At 40.1% G+C, this 22,056-nt stretch overlaps 1 protein-coding gene across 5 annotated transcripts in view; it reads right to left on the bottom strand.

Moving 5' to 3' along the window:
- Positions 1-965: 965 nt before the first annotated feature.
- DPYD (dihydropyrimidine dehydrogenase) overlaps positions 966-22,056 on the bottom strand; it is a 353,009-nt gene continuing 331,918 nt past the window's right edge. For all 5 annotated transcript variants that reach the window (XM_042030116.1, XM_042030118.1, XM_042030120.1 and 2 more), the window contains 3 exons: positions 13,957-14,100; positions 5,090-5,230; positions 966-2,415 (listed from right to left, as the gene is read on the bottom strand). In XM_042030116.1, coding sequence (XP_041886050.1) covers positions 2,245-2,415; positions 5,090-5,230; positions 13,957-14,100 — 456 coding nt within the window. In that variant the 3' untranslated portion in view covers positions 966-2,244. The remainder of the gene's footprint in view (positions 2,416-5,089; positions 5,231-13,956; positions 14,101-22,056) is intronic.

Genomic DNA, 22,056 nt, shown 5'->3' with positions numbered 1-22,056 from the left:
TTTACCAGGTTCTTGTGCTTAGATACTTAAATTAGGTCTCTTGGCATTGTCCTTTATTTAGAAGAAGCCACGCTACCACATGTGATGCCTTCAGGACAGTAAGATAATCAGGTCTGGGCATGCAGGAAGGGAAGACCAGGAGAGGCTGCCCCGCTCAGCCGCAGGTGACACAGCACCTCTCACCCGCAGGGCTCGTGGTAGGCAGGATGCAGAGTAAGAAGTACACGGTAACAGCCCGGGAGAAGACAGCTACTTTTCCTTGCATCTGCTGTCTGGGAACATAGAATGTTACTTTCAGACAATCTGATTTTGATGTCTTTTTCTGCCCCACTCAAGGGCATGCTGCTTGTTAGGCAGCTCCTCGGCAGAGGGACAAGCAGTACACGCAGAGACTCTCCAAACTTTGTCACAGACATTCACGAAACAGCTTGTTCTTCCTGTGAGTCCACAGGAGCTCATGTTAGATAAGAAACTACTGCAAGACTAGGAGCTTTAAAGAAGTTGCAAGCAAATATTTTCTAAGCAGTATGACTATCTGTTCCTGTTTCATCTGAGTCTGAAAAATCCACAATGATAAACAGGAAAATTAAAATATGAAGAGAAAGCTATTAGTGGAGACACTGGGCTTGAGCCTGCCAAGCAAGCCCAAAGCACCAGCAAAACAGTGTTGGTGGAGCAAGGGCACTAAATGGAATGACATTTGAAAATGTTCGAATTTACAAATGTGTGCACCCGTGTATGTGGGGAAGGAAGTGGTCACAGGCAGACAAAGAGGTGCCAGAGAGGGGCAAAGAGCACGATACATTCTGCACTGTAGGCAATCAATGGAATAATGTACGTGTGAATTAATTCATTAATGGTTCCTGGAGTGAATCTTAAAGATCATGAAACACCAACTGACAAGGGTCTACAAAAAAAATTCTGTTTAGTAAATGCAAAAAGAAAAATCACAAACAAACCCAAGATGGTTTCAACATTTATTTATAATTCAGTGTACAATTCATAAATCAAGAAACAAAAGCCAGGGTATATTTTTAATCAAAGCTTTTGCTGCTCACAATATATGCTATAAGGAATTGAACTGATAGATCATTTATTATTGTTATGAAACTAAAGGCTTTATATTCTTAAGTGGAGTGAAGCAGACAGCAATATGTTCATATTAGAAAGTTCCTACTGTGAGTGAAAAATGGATTAAATCTGAGATATTGTTTAGTAAGACAGATGAATCTGTATTTATTTTTGGCTGTGAAACTACTAGAACTATACATAGCTGCTAAGTATGAAGAACCAGCACTGGGGGAAATCACCTTGCCAGTTTGCCCTGTGTGTCTGTGTTTGGCAAATGCAGCCTGCAGGGTGTGTAGTCCATTTGCACGCAATCAGATCTCTGACCTGAAACGTGTACATTCTGGAACATTAATTGGCACGATTAAAAAGTTATTTAGAGGATGATCTTGGAGCAAAAAATGTTGTCGCTTCTCAGAATCCTGAAACACAGGATTCTGTACTTCCTAATAAGCCATTTGAACTGTTACTGTTTGCAGAGAGATGTTGTAAGTGTTCACTGAGGGGGGAAAGTAATGATCAAACCACCCATGCAACACACAAATCTGAAGAGTCCAGCATGTGTCAGTGCAAAGCAAATTTATTCTATAAAGTGACTAGTGTGAAAAAGAATTAGAAAGGATTATAAAAATACACTACCATATGTTGTAGTAGTTGAAAGTGATTAATCCAGTTCTTAAATCCTATTTTAAACTCCTTTTCATTTCTGTCTATAGAAAAATAGAAGCCACATCACTTTGTTTGAATGCTATGTAGTTAATTACATCTTCTAAGAAACTCTTTTAAAACTAAATGTAATGTTTAATTACAAAATGCTCTCCCTGAAAACAGTTAGCTTGTACATTGATTTGTAGTTCATTAAAAATGCTTTCTTAATTATATTTCCAGCCAGAAAATACACAGAGATTAAAGAGTCTTTAGAGAAGTTTTGAAATCACAGCATGAACTGTAACAAGAAAGTTACACTTCAAATAGTGGACCACTGACAGCCACGACCACCTTTCTGTAATTTCAAAACTTAATTGTTGCAAAACTAGTAATTGGAAAGCAGTGCTCATTGTAAAAGCTACCAGTATTACATTTTTTTATAGGAGTAGATTTGCAAGGACTAATTAGAAAGCAAATCAATTGCATCAAACAAGTGTAAAGTTGGCATCAGCTGTCGGGCCGGGCACCTCAGTGTGCGGGGTTCACGGCTAAGGGCAGCCCGCGCTTGGGCTCGTAGGGGGTTGTCCTGGAAACCATGCGGATGCAGTCGATAACAGGGCACACGCTGAGACACAGGGTGCAGCCTGTACAGCTGTCAGTAACCGTGGGCAGGTGGGTTTCGGGATCAAACTGGATAGCCTGCGAGCGGGAATAAACATTATCGATGTCACGCACAGAAAAGGTCAGAATTGCTCCCATTCTAGTGCCTGCATTTCCTGCGCTACAGCACTTGGAGACATCTTGGTGTGATTCTGCACTGCAGCTATAGCAACTGTTCCACTGGCCGGGAACAAAAGAGCCCCCTCTCCAGACACTGTGAAATTAGAGAGGTGGGCCAAATTACACCTCGGCAAACGCTCATGGGTCACAAGGGCTGGTTACGAAAGGAGGAGTTTGCTCCATGATACTTAAACTCCCAGAGGGTATTTCTCCTTCACGTGAAGGAAATATTTCCTAAGATATCAATGTGCTGGGCTTATTGGTTTAGAGGAGACACCAGATCACACCTGATCAGCTTCAGCACAATGCCCGTCACAAGGCATTCTTTTGACTTCTACTTTCAGCACAGCATAAACAATCTAATTTAATAAACAGTAGAGAAAAACAGAGCTCATTGTGCCTCATGTGATTACTTTCCTTCGCAAATCTTTGAAAGGAATATCAGAGTTTGGGGCAGGCAGAGCTTGCTTTAGTTCTCACGTTCCATGCAGTGAATCCTCATTACCAATTAGGGTGATAAGTGTATTTGAATGTGAAATAACAATTGCAGTCTCAATGATATAAGCTCCTGGTTATAATGGAAAAGGCAATTAAAAGCAAAACCAAAAGCATCACACAACTGCAAAAGTGTCAATATCTAAGAAGCAAGACTAGAAAAGTAAAAAATTTTAAAAAACGCCAAAACCACTGAGTATCTACTTTGAAGAGTTTAGGAGGGAAAATCAGGCCTGAAAGTTGAACTCTGGCAAACAAGCAGTGCCTTAGCAAATCTCCCTGACCACTCTCAGCATATGGGGGGAGGGGCAGGGAGGTGATGGGAAGTATTGGTGCTGCTGCAGGTTGGCTCCAAAGGCAGATTTGAGGCATTTGGGGTTTCAGTACTAGGAAGGCACAGAAGTTGTTGTAGCAACCACCAAGGGCAGGAAGTCTGAAGTAACTGCCCTGGATCTCTGAGTTTTACTTTAGCTCGAGCACAAAGAGAGCTCTGGCTCATGAGTATCTAAGGAGGACTCCTTCCTTTCTCCCTAACAACAATGCACATCTTGAAAGGGAGTTCAAAGAGGGAGAGGAAGTCAGGACTACAGTGCTGACTTTAAATTAAGGAAAGCTTTTCTGTTGGACTCATACAAGGTGACAGCTGTGTAGAGCAGCGTGGATATTTCTGAAACAAAGGGAAGCATAAAGCAGATGCTGTTTTGAAGGTGAGGGGGGTTGTTGTTGATTTATTTGCAATTAAGAATTCCTTTGCAATTCTGTTCAATTAATTTCTTTGCGTTTTCCTTAATTAAATAAGGAAAAAGCATCTTTCTTTTGTGCTTAGAAAACCTTCTGGGGGTTTAAACTTTGGTTCTTTTGATGCTGATTTTTTTCCAGTTACAGAAAATAAAATTTATTAAATCTAAACCCAATCTTTTGCTCTCTAAGGGTTATATGAAAAATATAATATTCCTGAGAAATCTGATGGAAGGGGAAGAGGTGAAGATTGCAATGTCAAGAAGAAATTTAGAAAGTTAAAAGGCTACTGTAGTAATCTATTTTGGTATAAATATAGCATTAATTTTCTTGTATCAGTGGAAAAAACCTTTGCTCTGACATACTTGTTTCAATTACAGTTGATTTTCAATGGAAGACTTCTTTCTGTGACTTTATGTAGTTCAAGTCATCAGACCTATTATTGATTAGACTGAATTAAAGAGGAACAAAAACTGATGGTGTCCAGAGGAGACCTGGTGCTCAATTAAAGTATTTGTTTTTGACAAGCTCTTCTCAGACTAAGATGTATGGAAAAATTCGTGTAGAAATTATTGCTTGCTGCATACTGGATTCCATGAAAGTTATACTAGACCATATTTTGGTTTTCTAAAAAAAGATGAGCCCTCCTGTACTGCTTTTTTTACTGCAGACCAGTCCATCATCTCCAGTGGACATGGCATGAAATGGCACCTAGACATGCTGATATATTTCATACAACTTGCTACCATATTGAGCAATCAGAAAAATACTTTGCTGCAAACAGGAGCCTCAGCTCAAAATTGAGCCATTTTCTGGTCACAATGATTTCTGCAAACTTCAACCTGCTGCTCTAAACCCTGGCAGTTATCCTGGAGAAAGGATTTGTAACTCAATCAAGATCAAAACAAAGCCCCATCTGCCTGAAACCTGAATTAGTTTGGTTACTCTGAGGGAACAAGAACTGGGTTTCTTAAAAAGCATTTGGCAATAAGACCAGCCCTTGTATCCCTGCATCCCCTTGGTGGGAAGGGACGTGTTCTTCCCTTTCTCCCTCATGTACTTGAAAAGCATCAAGAACTATATTTACTGCCATTGGGGCTCCTTCATTTTCTTCCTCTTAAAAAGAACCCCACTTGCAGTCAGGGCCCTGTGACAGTGATGTGGTCTGTGCAGCCCCTCTGGACCAGCCGTGGTCCTGCACAGCTTGTGAGCCAGAGCCTGGGAGCATGATGGGCTTTGAATTCAACATTTTAGGCATCTGTTTTTGCCACCTGCTCATTAACAGAAGGTGAATTCTTTCTTCCCAGCAGCAGAAAGATAACTCATTGTGCCTTCCTGCTAATTACAGCTGTGCTCTTACCTGGTAGCCAGAATCATTACAGGTCATGTAGCATTTGCCACAGTTGATACACATTTCCTCGTCAATCAGAGCCACAACTTGCTCTGTGTTGCACAGATCACCATATGTTCCAATATACTGCAGTGCTTTTCCAATTACATCCTAGGGGGAAAAAAAAGTTATTGACTCATTTATGAGCTACCTAGGCAGTCTCCATAGCTGCACTGAGCGCTCTCTGGTACTTTAACATGGAAGATTTGGCCATGCATTTTGATGATGTTTAGGATTTTTCTTTTAAATTTCCAAGAGGCTGACCTTCATATCCCCTGTAAAACACAAAAGAATCTTCCACACAGGCACATTTTGAATGTAGGGGGTACTAGAAGTATACATTGTGTACAAACACATCCTGCAAATAGGTTACACATTTAGTACTCGATTTTGCATGTGCTGTTGTTTTGCCATGATTGGGTGAAACTTCAAGGAACAAAATGGAATGTAAAACAGGAGTGACAATCAGATCATCTTTGGTCATTTCTCACTAGCACAGATTTAAGAGCTCACAGCAAGGAAAGAAAAAACGGAAAGAGAACAATAACAGCTCTTCTTTGTTTAGCAAGATGCACAAATGACATGATCATCAGTTTACTGCAAATACTGTACAGAAGTAGGCTCTGGGTCTAATCCTGCAAGATCTGTTAACTTCACAGGGAGGAACTTGCGGCATTAACCTTACACACATCAGTGCTGCAAAAGGGTAGCAGCGCAGCACATGGGTACATACCACAAAAAGGAAAGCTCTGCTACATAAATTAAACGCAGAAATGAGCCCAACCTTGTGTTCCTAGTCTGCTAAGAACTTGCAAACTCAGCACTACTTTCTGAAAGAATGAGGTCTACCTGGTCTTCAGCACTTGTACAATAGTATCCTTATGCAGAGACAAATTTCTACATTCACTGGATGCACCAGTAGGATCTATGAAGTTGCTCCTAGTGACTGTTGAGATAGAAAATTCAACCAAATCCTATGCCCAGGAAGAAAGACTGGCAAATTGTAATGTTTCTTTGTTCCAAAAACACTCAAATGTTTTCGCTCTGCCAAACCCCATAGTTGCTGCCATGTGAAATACCTTGGTTGCATTCATTCAATGCTAAAACCTTTCCAGTTCTTCTCAGCAACATGCAGAGAACATTAATGCTCTTTCAGCATAAAACAGCTATGGCACATTGCTAAAGGCAGCATGATGAGCGTGGACAGATGACTGTGAGCGAGTTATCACAGCTTAATGAGTTAACACTCATCACTTGAGCTGTGCAAGCTGATTTTGTGCATGGTCCAAATTCAGTGCAAATTTGAAGTAAAATCTGTTTGCTTAAACTACTGTAAAAGGTCAATTAACTACTATGAAAGTGTTTCAGCTAATACTTTTTACTAGGATGAGACTTGAACACGGAGCCCTTTACTGTGACTCCACTGATGAACCACAGTAACTAAATAAAATGTGATCTCCTAGGAACTGCTTACACCCCCATCTTTTCACTTCCAGTTCTTACTCAGAAACATTCATGTATTTACTGGATTTACAGCAGTTTTCAGGTGTCTGCAGTCTTCTGTGTCAGTTGAAATACTGCAGTGGTAGAATTCAGCTCCAGCTTGTTTCAGCTCTCATGTAGGCTTCTCTCCTGACAAGCCTTGTCTTTTGAACCTGCTGCAGGTTTCAAAATACATGTCTGTGTGTGATCTACTGCCCCCAGCAATACTAGGTATCCTTAAACCTGTCTTGTGTGTATACAGCCCCCAAACGTTCCACTGCCAAAAATGCATGTTACCTGCAATTGATGAGCTGTGTGCTCAAGAATTTAAAGAAATGATGTAAAACCTGCACAACATACAATTAAGTAGCTTTCCACTGCCTGCCTGTGTTGCAAAAGTATCAACAAGGGGAGATTCCTGATAGTGAAGAGTTCAGTCTAAAAAAAGCACATGTTTAAAAAGCATAGGTAATTTTCTCAGGGAGGTTCTGGATTCACATTTGTATTCTTTATTGTTTGGATGTTCACAAAACCCAGAACTCAAGTGGGTTGCAGAGATGGGCTACTCACATAACCATGGAATGGAGTGCCTTGCTTGTGAGAGAAGACAAAAAGAATCTTACAAGATGTTTAGCCTAGGAAGATGATGGCAGAGCAGGAATATAATGTCTATATATATGTATATATATACACACACACACATCAGGGAGGAAAAAGAACTATTTAAGTTAAATGACAATGTTGGCACAAGAACACAATTATAAGCAAGCCATGAATAAATTCATGGCTGGAAATTATAGAAGGTTTTTTAAATGGGAAAGGAGTGAGGTGGTTAACACCCTTCTAGGGAAACAGCTGGAGGAGAGGGGGGAAATAGTCTGAGGTTTAGGGTAGCATTTAGATGGCTCAGGAAATGGTTGCTTGAAACAACATGATCAAAATTGATTTTTCCAGCTAAAAACTTACAAAGGGAATAATGAAAACAATGCATAAGGCATGGTGATTTCTGCATTTTTAACCAAGTCTCACTTCTCACAAAATCACAAAAATACACTTTTGGGGACTCAGAATCCCAAATAGGGAGCATGATGGCACTTTAGAGGCCTGAAAGTGATTTCAAAAGACTGTGTCAATGATTTACTGCTCATTTACACTCATTGGTGTTGTGTCTTTTAATCACTTATTTCTCTCAAGCAAAAACTGTATCTTTATTCCTTTGCAAAGTTTCAAGATATTATTGGCTAAAAAAGCAATGGTACTTAAAAGATGTTCTGCAGGTGCACTCTTTTACAGCTTCTTGTTTTCATCAAATCATAAATGCTTGGAACAAAATAAACAGTGCAGCAAGAAATAATCAGCTTTCCCTGTTTAAAGCAGTTTCACTCTGAAAAGCAACTGTCTAAAATGGCACTATGGGATTCCACACTTGGTATATCTCAATGGCCTCTGGATCAAATTTGCACTGTATACAGATTAATTGGGGTTTTTTTGTGGGTTTTTTTTTTGCCAACTGCCAGACCTGCAAACAGAAGCCAGGTTCTGAAAGTCAAGCTGTGTTCTTTCTGGCTTATGCATTACCAGCAGCAATTAAAAAAAAACAAAACCAAAACAAAACTGGAAGTTAAATTTGGTCCTAAGCTGCACCTTTGCAACAGCAGGGACCCAGAGTACTCTTTTTGATTACTGTTGTGCTGTCCTACTCTTCTCAACAAAACCGTACTGAAAAAACTGAGAAAGGAATGTAGTCCTGCAACTGGAACTGTCAGGGAATTCAGTTGCTATGGAGAGAATCAGAGCAGAATCCATTAGTTTTATGTTACTAATGAATACAGAAAAAAAATTCTTTTTGTCACTAAGCTAAGCAGATCTGGGTTTGAGTATACACAAGGAGAAGATCTGTTCAGCAGGATGTTATTTTTGCAATTCTGTAATAGCTGCATTTTAATGTTAATGTATCAAACATTTTATGGTGATTAGATTTTCATTAGTCATCATATTAGTAAACCTATATTTGCAAATACAATTAATGGTTCAGCTCTGGTCCTTGTAGACCTGCTGTGTCCCTCTTCATGCAGATGCTTTTGTAAAAGACCACACGGTGTTCTAGAGATGATGAACATCACAGGCCTCTCATTAGGAAGCCATACACAGTGCAGGTACTGCATGTCATAAAGCAAGTTCAAAGGGAACACACATGAGGGAGGTACCTGCCTTCCACCTGATCTTTTTTTGGCAATAAAGGTGGGGTACGGTCAGAGAGAGAGAGATGAAAGGAAGAAATGTTAGAAAGAAAACTATGGATTAAAGTCACCAGAAGCTGAGGGTACATGACCAAGGTAAATTTACAGTAAAGTAGCTAACAAAAATACATTAACTTTTCTTGAAAGATTACAGATGTTTTGCCAATACTCAAAAAGGCTACTAAAGGTACACTTTATTTGGGGACCTCTAAGCCTTATTTTCAGTGTAACAGTAGCAGTACTAGCTAAAGTGGGACTTATAAAATAATTCAAACCATAGAATCATACAATATCCTGAGCTGGAAGGGACCCGCATCATTGAGTCCAGTTACTTATGTTTTCTATAATGGAAATTATGCTTCGTGCATTGATCGCAATTCTTTATGAAGACCATGAAGTAATAAATCCAAAAAACAAAAAAACCCCCAAACCAAACCAAACCCCCAAAAAACCCCAAAACCCCAGTAATTTTATTGTTTGACAAGGCCTCTCACAGTGGCCTGTGACACAACAGAGCTCTGAAATTCACTAGCCATGAAGTGGCTAAACAGAGCAAAAAATAAAGGGTCAGAATAAAATGATCAATGTTCAGAAAAATATTAGCAGAACAAAGTGTCTCAATTTTCTGGTTTAGTTATGATGCTGTTTAATATGCTTGAATGTGTTTCAGGAAAAGATTTGAACCAGAAGTCTTTGGTTGATACAAGTTTTCATTTAAACCAAATTAAAGAAAATCCAAGGAACTTGTAGGTATTTTATAAAATTTGATGAACAGGTACTATCACAGTGAAAAAATGCAGTTTGACAAGCAGCTGATCAAAGTAAGTAACTTTTGCTGATCTTGCCAACAGATACATTCTAGATTAAAGAAAGATGCAAGAGAAAACAGGGTAGGAGACCCCACTGACAGCTCATGGAACTGTCCTGATCAGAGGCAAACAAACTAGCAAGGTGTTAAGATAGAAAATAGCCCCATAACTACTGTAGTGCTGCTGGTCTAATTAACCAGCCATGATGTGGAATACACAGTCATTGCAGTCTTACCAACAGAAGCACAGTGCCCTGGAGCACTGGGCAATGATTAATGGGATGAAATTTAACAAGCCCAAATGCCCGATTCTGCACTTAGGCTAGAGTAACACCAGGCAGAAATATAACCAGGAGAGGAGGGGCTGCAGAGTGCCCTGCAGGAAGTGATCTGGGGGTGCTGGTGGGCACAGCTGAGTGTGGGTCAGTGTTGTGCCCAGACAGCCCAGAGGGCAAAACCATGTCCTGGGGCACAGCAAACATGGCACAAGTGGCCAAAAGAGGCAACCATCCCACTGTGTGAGGCACTGCTGCGGCCTCACCTGGCGTGCTGCCTGCAGCTCTGGGCTCTACCACTTCAGAAGGATGTGAAGGTACTCGAATGCATCCAGAGCAGGGCAACAAAGCTGGGGAAAGGGCAGGAATGTCCTATGAGGAGCAGCAAAGGACTTTGAGTTTGTCTAGTTTGTAGTCTGTCCTCTACAGCTTCCGGGGAAAGAGGAATTTTGGATTTCTAGGATTTCTCCCCATAACTGAAGACTAAAATTAACTTAACCTGTATATATAATGTGAATACCTCCTGAGGTACTGTGATGGGGAAGGGAAGGGGAGGGGAGGGGAGGGGAGGGGAGGGGAGGGGCAAGGCGAGGAGAGGAGAGGCAAGGAGAGGCAAGGCGAGGAGAGGAGAGGAGAGATGCATAGCTCCACCTGAAATATGGAACATCTCCACACTTATGATGAAGACTACAATATGGCCTTTTCTAGGCAGGCAAGCACAAGGTAAATCCACTCATGTTAAACCACACAGAGACATGCCCGGAAGGATCCAAATGGTACAACAGCAAAATAGTTATGGCAAAATAGTGTTGTCCCTGGTTCAATATTCCTCACCTCTCAAGAGGCTTTTAGAGATTTAGCACAGCACTGGACTAAATGTGGCTAAATGCCTCCTGCAGTGCTGGCTTTTAGACGGGTGCTTACACATCAGCAAAAAAAGACTTGCACATTATGTATGTGCAAAAGACCATGTAAATGTATCTGTACAAACAAGGGTGAAAAATAAACACGAGGAATTTAAGCTTGAGGATCTCTGTGGGTATTTTTCCAGCAGGTGGAACAGCATGTCATGCCCTAGCTAAGAGAGCTATGCCAGAATGTTTGAACTACCAAACAATCTCTACAGCAAGACTTCTGGAATAAAAAAAGGAAGGAATAAAATAAGCAGATAAATGGTGACTGAATATTGTGGTATAGGCCCTGAAGGACAAAGAACTAAATTATTAGGAAGAAAACAGAGAAACATATAAGGAAAGAAATTAAAGTAATAAGGAGGTAACCTGAGGTAGGCAAATACATCTGTGGGAGGTGTACAAAGCTGCAACTGAAAAGATCCAGGGCACATATCCACATACAGCACAATTTCTGGTATTACAGACAAGTGAGAAAAGAATAAACAACTCTGCCGAATATCAAACTATGCAGTTTCAATTAATATTGAAAAATAGAGAAAATAAAGAGAAAAGCCACGGGAAAAGACATCAAAAAATAAATTAGATTTTGAATCATCACAGAGGGGTTTTAAATTGACAAATAAATGGTAATTTGACAGCATGTGGAATTTATATAAATGTTGGAATTTAGGTATCACCAACCCAACAGCTGATTAGACTGATGAGGAAATTTTGGGGAGGCATCAGGAAATTTATAGCAACCCTCCAAACACAGCCAGCCAATGCAGGGGTCATAGCTCTTTCAAGGGCACCTATCTCTCCTTTAGGTACTGGAATTGGCTCTAGAGTGCCCCCAGAGCCTTCTCTTTTCCAGGCTGAACAATCGTAAGTCTCTCAGTCTGTCTATATAGGAGAGGTGCTCCTGCTGTTTGATCATCTTGGTGGCTCTCTGAGGGCTTCCTTGTTGTGTCTGAATTTGTCCAGGAGCTACTGTTGTTCATCCCTGCAGGCCTCCGGGAATTTTTCCCCAACTTCCTCTTTGTTGGGATGCATCATTCCTGAGCTTGGAAGAGGTGATTCTTGAATATTAACTACCAGCTTGCTTGGGCCTCTCTTCCCTCCAGGGCTTTCTTTCATGGTCCTCTATCATGCAGATTCCTGACAGGCCATATTCTCCCTCCTCTCTGTGACTGAAGTTGCTGTTTTTCCCCCCTTTTAAAATACATTATCCCAGAGGCGCTGCCATCGCTGCCGATGGGCTTGGCCTTGCCAGTGGTGGCTCTGTCCTGCAGCTGGCTGCCAGTGGCTCTGTCAGACCCTGGGGAGCTTTCAGCAGCTTCTCACAGAAGCCACCCCTGTAGCCCCACCTCTATCAAACCGTGCCAGGCAAACCCAACACACCACCTCTCACTGCTGGTTTTGTCACTATGGTTAAAACATTCCCTTCTGAAGAGAGGGTCAGACTGAAAGACTGCCATCAGCCAGCTTTGGCAATGCCTGTCTTCTTGTAATTGCTTCAGTCACATTTAACTGAAGGTGTGGAGAAGATGCTAACCTGATTTCCTTGGCTGAGAAGCTCCTCAGACACCAGTCAGAAGTATTCAATATCTATGCAAACAAAAGTTTGTGTTTGGGAGAATTCATTTTCCTCTTCCCTGCAGTATGGTCTCTTCTTCTTTTTAATCTATCTCCTACTACTTGGATCTTTTTTTGCTTTTATGCTTGGAGTTAGGCATGATAAATTACTGACTTCAATTTTTAAATTTTTTTTTTTTTCTAGTCTTCATGTCCATTTTTCCCTCTTGCTAAACTTTTCCCTTCATTGAGTTTATTTGCTTTTGGATGGTATCAGTTTTTTGGTTTTCTGCTGTTTTCAGAAGCAAGCCATCTCATCGAAAATGCAGTTATTGGCTGTTGCTTCTTCTTTCTCTTTTTCCCTACATCAGTACTCTCCCTGCAAGGAGAACAGAACCATGAAACCTCTGAGGTCAAGCAGGCTTTGAAAATGCTCATCATAGTGAGGAAAAAAGAGTAGATTGCTGTTCTTTGGAACTTTTTGTACATATACAGAAAGGAACCCCAGCACAAAAGGAGGCAAGGGATTTTCAAAAGCATGACATAAACCAAACTAAGCAGCCCAAAAACCTGAGAGGGTGCCAAACTAATTAACTCAAACAGGAAGACAATTCAAAATTTCTCCTTGTCTGGTTTTGCCATCCTACCAGTTAGCTTGGAATACTGGATGTGTTGGTAAACTGCAAAATTCTCTTGGGAATTATGTGGTTTTTGAACCAGAGCTCACGTTGTATTTTATGCTTGGCCTTATTTCTTCAGGAATTCTTACATGTCTGATCATGCAGCTATCTGATATTCTCCCCTATATGAAGAAGACAGTCAACAAGGTCAACAGATATAATTTTCATATTGCTTTATAAATGGTCTACATGAGAATCCTGATATAAAAAAAATATTTTTCTTATTCAGATTGAAGTTTAAAGCTCTAAAGTGAACACCTAAAATAATTAGCTCATGCCGTTTCATTTTATTGATATTTATTGACTACCTAAGGGAAGAGAAAAGCTTCAATGTATGGATTATGCAGTAGATAGGGGTCACAGGTTTTATTTTTACCTTGACATTTACTCATTGTAGACAGTGGATCAGCTACTTAGACAAACATTCTTCAGCTTTAAAAGTTCAATCTCTAAACCTATGACACAGCTTTTATATGTTCCGAACACCAGCCTTTGCCATCGATCCTACATGAGGGATGGAGGCATTTAGCACATTGCAAGTAATCAAAAGGTCTCATGCAAAACAGCTCATACTGTAGCATTCAAACTGAAAGAAATTCTAAACAGTCCTGCTTTGTTCTTCAAGGCATTACCCCTGCTTGATCTGCAGCTACTGTTCCACTGCCTGAACATCTTCATTCTGAAAAATGACATTAGGGAAATACCTATACATGTACATCACAGATCATTTCCCATCGATTTTGGTTGAAAGCTAGAAAGTCTGCATAAAGAGTTGCCTTTGATGCCCTCTAACGAGCTTAAAAGCAGTAATAACCAACTCAAACTGCTAGAAATGACTGTGCATGTCAACTGCCTATCATTTCTCATGCATGTATTTTTGTTACCTTGATTGCTGGAATGGGCTTCTTTGGAACGAAGTGCTTTTTCTCGGGAAGCACAGCAGCCATGTTCTGTGCCTTCAGTTTAATCTTGTTCTCAGCTATGATCTTTTTGCGTTGCTCCAGGTAAGGTCCAAAACTGGGCAGTTTCTGAAACAAAAACCAGTAAACAGGATTATGCTTAGTAAGTGGGTGTAGTAAAAAGATGAGTCTGATCCCAAGGGTGAGACCTTAAGTCCGTGCTGACTGCAACTTGCTTCTTATTCAGGAAGCTGAAATTGAAATCAGTAAGACTGCACTAGAATGAGAAGTGAATAAAAACCAAATATGAACACTGGGATCTGACTTGGAAATATATACTGAATATTAAAATACTAATATTTCACAGGAGAAAAGTAGCTGAATTGCAGGTCAGCATACAACAGTCTATTATTTCCCCATTGCATACTCGCTTATATATAAAAATGTATCATGTTAAATAATTCAAATGTGTAACTTTATTTCTGTTTTATTTTATATTATGTGGAAAGGTATCATAAAATTATCAGTTTACTTAGAAGGGTTCCACCAGTATTTAAGATTATTTGTATCAATACCAGAATATATCAATACATACTCTTAAAGCTTTCAAACATGTATGTGGCAGTGTGATAACAGAAGGCTGTTTTGACCTGTCAAAGTAAAGCTAACAAACACCAAATGAACTGAAACACATTATAATCTCCTAATTTACCTCTATGTCCCACTTGCAATCTTTTATGCAACATTTAGTCCTTGAACCCAATTAAGCAAACTCTAGAGGAAGATTTCACCGAATTGCAAAACTCGTATCTCACCCAACAACATGAAAGAGCTGGATCAGATTTCCTAAAACACTCATCTTCCTGACAAAAAAATTCCTTTTGCTTACCTAGCAGAGGTATGGACAACTGTAGTGTGCCACAATCACAGATTTAGGTGAGCGAAAAATGATAGAAAAATGGATTTTTGCTTGATGCAACAGACGATGCCCTTCCTCCCATGAAACTAGTTCCTTATTCTGCAGAAGTATTTTATCCACCTAACTAAAGCCTGTTCAGAAGCTACAGCAGTACTGCAGAAACCAGCAGGTAGTAACAAGGGATACATAGCCGGAGCAGCTGCTGGCATTAATTCACGCTAATAATACAACCTCAAAGAGCATATCGAACAAGATACAGTACTGCTGTGCTTATCAATTTTTTAAGAGGGAATTTCAATGTGAATTTTAAACCCCAAATTATTTAAAAATTTACAAATTATTATTTTTTAAAATGAAGCAAATCCAGAAGAGGTTACCCTGCTCTTCTGCTAATCCTTAGGTGAAAAATTCCTCAATGATCTCCGTCAGTCACAATACCCAACCTTGGGACCTCAGGCTTCTTGCTATGACAAACAAAAGCTTTCTTGGCTGCTGGGTTTTGGGCACTCTGAGCATACCGCCAGAGGGTGAGGTCCTTGAAACGCTCCCCTGCTTCTGAGACTTGGTTTGTGGTCTCAACACATTTTTAACAGCAAGTCAGCCTGAGCCTTGCCGTGTCCCGGAGCTGTCCAGAGGAGGTGCCTCCCGCAGGCTGGGACTGAACCTTGCTCTGGGTCACAGCCACGGTCTGGGCAAAAGCAAGGCAGGACTGGGGGTGTTGCAGATCCCTTGTGTCCCAAATGCAGAGGCAGCCAGAGTTTACCCACTGGCAGAGGGCTCTTATTTTGTCTGTTCAATGGGAACTTGGCTCCTGCATGTCATGTTCAAGGGCTTCCTTACAGACATCAAACTTTCCTTTCTGTGCAGTTGCTGTACATGAAATGTTCTAGGACATCTTAAAACCAGGCTTTGAGAATTCCAGCAAACAGCAGTAAGGTGGTGGCCTTACACACGGACAAATAAGACAATAAAAGCATAATTATTTTAAACAGCAAAATGAATAGAAGGAAGAATTTGTCTAATTTCAATCTAATCAATAGGTTCTAAAGCACACACACATAAACTCAATTCTCTATACGACTTAGAAAACCTAAAACTTTTAGCAGAATTCTAAAAAATAAAAATTTTGATGAAAAGTGTTCTTGTATGTCTACTAGGCTGAATCAATTAGAAATATATTTTTGGCTAAGAATAAGTAGTGGCTGTGTCACTGAGGAACTATTTCCTCTCCATAATTTATGTGCTGATGCCAACAACTTTGGCTTGAGAGGGCAGGAGACCTGATGACAAAGCATTTTTGGATTCTTTCCTGTCTGGCCAGGAATTGAATTGCTGACTTTGAGAGTAGGTAGCAAAGCTAATTTTGCTGAGGTTTTAACTGAAGTAGTAGAGAGAGGAGACAGTTGTTCACGACTTGACTGATTGAAGATCATCTTTGGGAACACCAGCCAAATCTTTGCAGAATAAATCCTTTACTTTTCTGTTCTCTTGATATACACCAAATATCCTAATTTCTACAGACAGAAACACTAAGAATATTGAAATTAAATAGGTGATCTAAGGAAAAGTGTGGGAAAAGAATCCATTTTTGTGTATAGGCAAAAAGGGAATTACAAAGGTTAATTAATTTTCACAGTTGTGAGATGGAAGCATTCAGATTTTTGTATCTAACATAGCTGCTAGCTGGAATGTACAGCAGGCATTTTGAGGTGTGCAATGCCTTCATTTCCATAATTCAGATGTTTTGTAATGACATGAGTGCAGTTAAATTAAACCATATAATCCACATATTTTAAAAATGAATTATGGTTAATCTAGAAAATGGCCATCCAACCTGCATATTTGCTGTGCACTGCTGTTTTTCCATCAAGAACCTGGCTAAATGGAATTTAAGATAATTAAGGAAACATGTAGGTCTTGGTTCAGGCTTGGGCACATACACAATCAGCTTGCATTGACTTCACAGAAGGTGACTGTGTGCCATACAAATGGCCTGGTTATTTTGTGTTTGGGGTCTAGTAGTTCACAAGCAGCCAAGCCAAATTTCATTAAACAACACTGAAAACCAGCAATCTTTTCTATAGCAATAAATAATACATGAAAATGTAGCCTCAGGAGCTTAGGAAGGACTTATTGATGGTTCCCCTTATGAGTAATGCACAGACATAGGGAATGCTGAGGAGACTGCTTATTGTTCAGAGCTGCGGTTTCAAACATTTTGCAGTCAAAGGCCACATGAAATGGCAAAAAATATTTTAATGAAGTGTGTTACTGGATCCAGCAAAAGTGGAAAAATGTTGAAATAGCTGCAGAAGAGATGGGTATTTAAGAGATTTTAAAATTAAAATACCCCTTTGTAGGGGATAACTTCCTAAGCACATGGGGGATATAACAACAAAATTCCCAATGAAAGCATAAGTTCAGAGCTTGATGTGTTTAACTCTGTTTGCTTTTGAAATATTTATACAGTACTTTTATTTTTTTAATTTCCAGATATTCCAGTGTCACTAAACTCTCCATAAACTGATATCTTTGTCATATCAACATCTGCCTAGAAAAAACAATTAATATGACTATGTGGAGCATGGCAAGTGCTTAGAAGATTGCAACAAGCAGAGTAATTAGATAATTCTTGTCTACTTATATATCTGTATCAGTGATGTCTATAGCTGCATTATTTGTATCCATCTGTCTCTATATAGACATAATTCAGTGTGTTTCTACTGGAGGGATAACATCAAGAATGGAGTCTAAATAAATATATTAAGTGGAATTATTTCATTGTTTATAATTGCATTATCACAAAACTGGAAGCTTGAAATATTTTGCTGGAATATTTTACACAAAGAAAACAAAAATCCAAATCCTTCCCCCACCTCCACAAGCTGCCTTTTAAGTGATGAACTGTATAAATCTTCAGCAACATTGTGATTTTTGCTTCAGTACTTTCTCCAGGGATTCATCATTGATGAATTTGTTCTTACCAAAAAACCTAAATCCTGCTCATTTAAAGATAACAGTATCTTCCACTAAGCCTGTCTCTATTCAGATATAAAAAAGCATTACCCTGCCAATAGAGAACTGACAACTTAATGAATCAACAATGAAACCTTAAGCCAGAGAGCTTTAAGGTGAGTAAGTCTGTTTTGATTATAATTTATTCATGGATCAATCTAAAGGTAATTGAGCATATTATGAACTAAAAAAGGTGCTTGTTTCCTAATGGCTAAAAGTAGAGAGAATCCTCCACTTCAGATTGCTGCAATTTTTATGGGCACACCAGCAAGCAGCCTACAGGCTGGTGAACAGGGCAGTGCAATAGGCATCAGACGACCCAGGCTTTATTTCTAACTTGGAAACTGATCTGATCCTTACTCTGGGAAAATCCATGTATGTCTCCATGATGTAGTCATGGGTTGCTTATTTGGGACCTGTCTGCTACTAAGGGGCTGGATGCCATCTACTGTTAGAAGACACAGATTTCAGCTGGCACAGTCTTTTGGGTTTGCATGGCAAGGTTTTGGTTGTGGGGTGGCTGCGGGGGTTCTGGGAGAAGCTTCTCCTGTGTCTGACTGAGCCAAGGGCAGCTGGCTCCAAGAAGGACCTGCCACTGGCCAGTGGTGGTAGTGCCTCTGGGATAACATGAATACATCAGTAAGAAAAGGAATATGAGGGAAAATGTGGCCCTGCTACTGAATGGAAAAAGAAACCTTGCAAGGGGCTGCAGAGGAGGCTGGGATACTGAACACCTTCGCAGTCTTCACCTCCAAATCCAGCCCTCAGGAATCCTTGACCCAGGAAACCAGGGAGAAAGTCTGGAGAAAGAAAGACTTTTCCTTAGTAAAGGAGGTTTGGGTTAGAGACCATTTAGTCAAATTTGACATCCACAAGTCCATGGACTCTGATGGGATGCACCCACAAGTACTGAGGAACTGCCAGAGATCACTGCCATCTTGATCACTGTTGAAAGGTCATGGCAGTCAGGAGAGATGCCTGAGAACTGGGAGAAAGCAAATGTCACACAAAACAGGAAGCACACAGGGAACTACCAGCTTGTCAGCCTCACCGCAAACCCTGGACAGGCGATGGAATGGCTGATCCTGGAGGCCATCTCTAAGCACAGGGAAGACAAGAAAGCCATCAGGAGTAGTCAGCATGGATTCAGCAAAGGAAAATCATGATTAACCAACCTGATTGCCTTGGCCCACGAGCCTTTTGTTATATTTTCTGTCCCCTGTCCAGCTGAGGAGGGGAGCAATAGAGCTTTGGTGGGCACTTGACATCCAGCCAGGGTCAGCTCACCACGCATGGTTAAGTATCATCATAAATCAAAAATAAGCAAAAGCCTCCTATGGTACTCCAGTGCATTTGAAGTATATGCTAATGAGATGGCACCAAAAAGAACACTGGAACATAGCAATTTTAATTAAAAGATTTTCAGGGAAAAGTGGTCACAAGGTAAAGGAAGAACTTACATAAACAATTCTAGGGATCACTGGCTAATGGACATTTTGGGTAGCAGTATAAATTAGCCATGAGGTAATATATAAAAAAAATACTGTTTCTCTCACGTGTGAATTTCCCACATTGAATGTAATTATCTCACTCCTTTTATACTTGAGTGTTGTCTCCAGACTAAGGCATGAAGGTGTGTATGTGTTCATTCTCTAAATACCTCTTTTGCACTTTCAGCATGTAAACAATTTTAAGTGACACAATGTCCTTCATGAATCTGGAAATGAAACTGAAGCCAAATTGTCTTATTTCATGTACTTTATGTTTTTGAAGTGTGGAAGTCTCTACTTGCACATAGCAAAAATAGGTGAGAACAAGAATAAAGACTGAAAAATATCTGATGAACTGAACTGCTTAAAGAGAGTACAGATTGCACTGCTGAAATATTCTCTACTGGTTGCAGTGGAGATGCACCAAACAAATGTCCACATATTTAACAGCTATGTAAATAGATGTGATAATTGTCACAGCAAAACTTTGCCGAGCACTAGTGTGTTTTAGAAATCAAACAAGAGGTGACTCTTCTCTATGGCTTGTTTTTCTGAATAGATCTTTCTCTGAAATCACTTTAGCAACACCTTTCCCTCAGAGGACAGAATAAAGGAGGAGAAAATACAAATTCTTCAAATGATTGGAAAGAAAAAGGTGGTCAGCTACCTTGGCAGAATCACGGAGTGGTTGAGATTGGAAAGAATGTCTTAAGGCCATCCAGTCCAACTCCCTGCTCAGAGCAGCATCAGCTACAGCAGGTTTCACCAGTTTGTCTATGGGAGGCAGTGTTGAAAGCCTTGCTAAAGGTAACACCTACCGCCCTCTAATCCACCAAGCCAGTCATTTTCCCCTCCATAAATCCATGCTGACTACTCCTTTCCTAGGAAGAGCAGTTGATCTGTGGTTGGTTTTGCTATCCTCCCCAAATGCCACTTTCTTCTGTAAATGAGCAGAAAAGCTGGGCTTTACCGTTTTGCTGCCTTGGTGGGAGTACATCTGGGAAAGTTTCTCATTGGCTTCAGAGAACTGGGGAGACAAACAGCAAGGCAGATAAAATCTAAGAGTGAAACACCTTGGGAGGCTACACAGCCAAGTGACTACCTCAGTTAAAAGTGTGAAGATTACAGACACAAATTAACAGCTTTGAGGAGAGTAAAATAGGTGAAGCAGGATCTCTGTAAGTCAGAGCATGATATGGAAAGGCAATCAGATACAGGAAACATTAACATTTAAGTGAGGTAGACAGTTGCCCTGCCCAAGAGCTACAAGAATTTAAATCAAGTTTGTATAGGTAATATTTTATGTCCTCAGTACAAAGGTTTTAGTAATGTTTAACCTCCATTTGTTAATGGAAAACTTCTGTATGTGATGTGTAAAGTTTTCCAGAGAAAGCAGTTACAATTTTAATCTTTTTTTCTCCCACTTGCTTATGAATCCTTATTTATTCTTTCTAAAGTCTGATGTGCTCAAAATGGCTGCATATAATTGAATCCTTATTACATACTGCATGCATATGTAATACTTGCATGTACATACTTTATACTGTGCTACAATTTCCAAGCAGTAGTCTGCCTCCATCCTCCTGCAACTTTACAACAACAACAACAACAAAAAATTACTATAAAGTTTCCTGAAATGGTATCTGCTTTCTTCCTTGTTCTCAAAGAATACAGTGAAATATGACTCCAACATTTCCGGACAGAAAGAAAACACAAGGTCCCAGTAACAAGAGCAGCACCAGTAACAACAAAATCTTGTCACAATGTCAAGGTAGCTTGTGTTCCTTTTGGGAAAATAAAAAAACCCAAAACCCCAGCAATAACACCAACAGCTGAATTCTGTTCCTCTGAAGGTGGCAAATAACACACATTTTCATATTCATAGATATATGGAGAGAATGTTTTGCACAAGCTTTCCCCACAGGTAAAAAGCTTAACTAATGAAAACTATGTATGGCAATAGAGAACATGAAGCTGTGAATTCTTATTCTGTTAGACATTCTTATTCTTCCAGGCATTCAAAGGTAAATCCTCTTACATAGCTGCTTTTCTCTGTGTCAGTCCCATACACTGCATGGTCAGAGCCCAGGGCAGGAAGGAACCATCCAGCTGGCACTAGGGCTCATGGCAACACCTCCAGCAGGGAGCCTGCAGGCGTCCTCCCCGCAGCATGTGGGCAGGAGCTGTGTCATGCAGAGGACGGGATAATTCACTCTACCCATTTCCACCTGATAGAGAGTTTCTTGGGCCAACATCACTTGTTGCAGCCCCTGGAGCTGCTACAGTTATATTAGCAAGAACCCACAAGGACTTTGTCCCTTGTGTTAAAGGGTTCACACATTCTCATGGCTCTGTTTCTTAGAGCTGAGACATTTCTGGCATCAATGCCTTTAATGATGCAGGAATGCCATCAAAATAAAGGACAGAACACAACAATTATTCAGAAAAAAATGAACTCTGCCTTTCAGTTATTTTCTTTTTTTTTTTCTTTGAACTTTTATTTGCTTGGTAAGCAGCGCTGTCTCAGTAATCTGCAATTACTGCACATATACTTGTTCTGTAACCTCTGCTGCCCATACTGTGTGTGTATATACCATTGCATTTAGTTACTCAACTATTCTGCCTGCTCTTTAAACCATGATTATTTAAAGTGGGTGAGCT

Source organism: Corvus kubaryi, unplaced genomic scaffold (genome assembly GCF_017639235.1).
Source record: "Corvus kubaryi isolate FWS band 111438036 unplaced genomic scaffold, C.kubaryi_AGA036_p1.0 37334, whole genome shotgun sequence".
NCBI lineage: Eukaryota > Metazoa > Chordata > Aves > Passeriformes > Corvidae > Corvus > Corvus kubaryi.
Note: the sequence above shows the minus strand (reverse complement) of the source record. Positions and strands in the feature narration are given on the sequence as shown.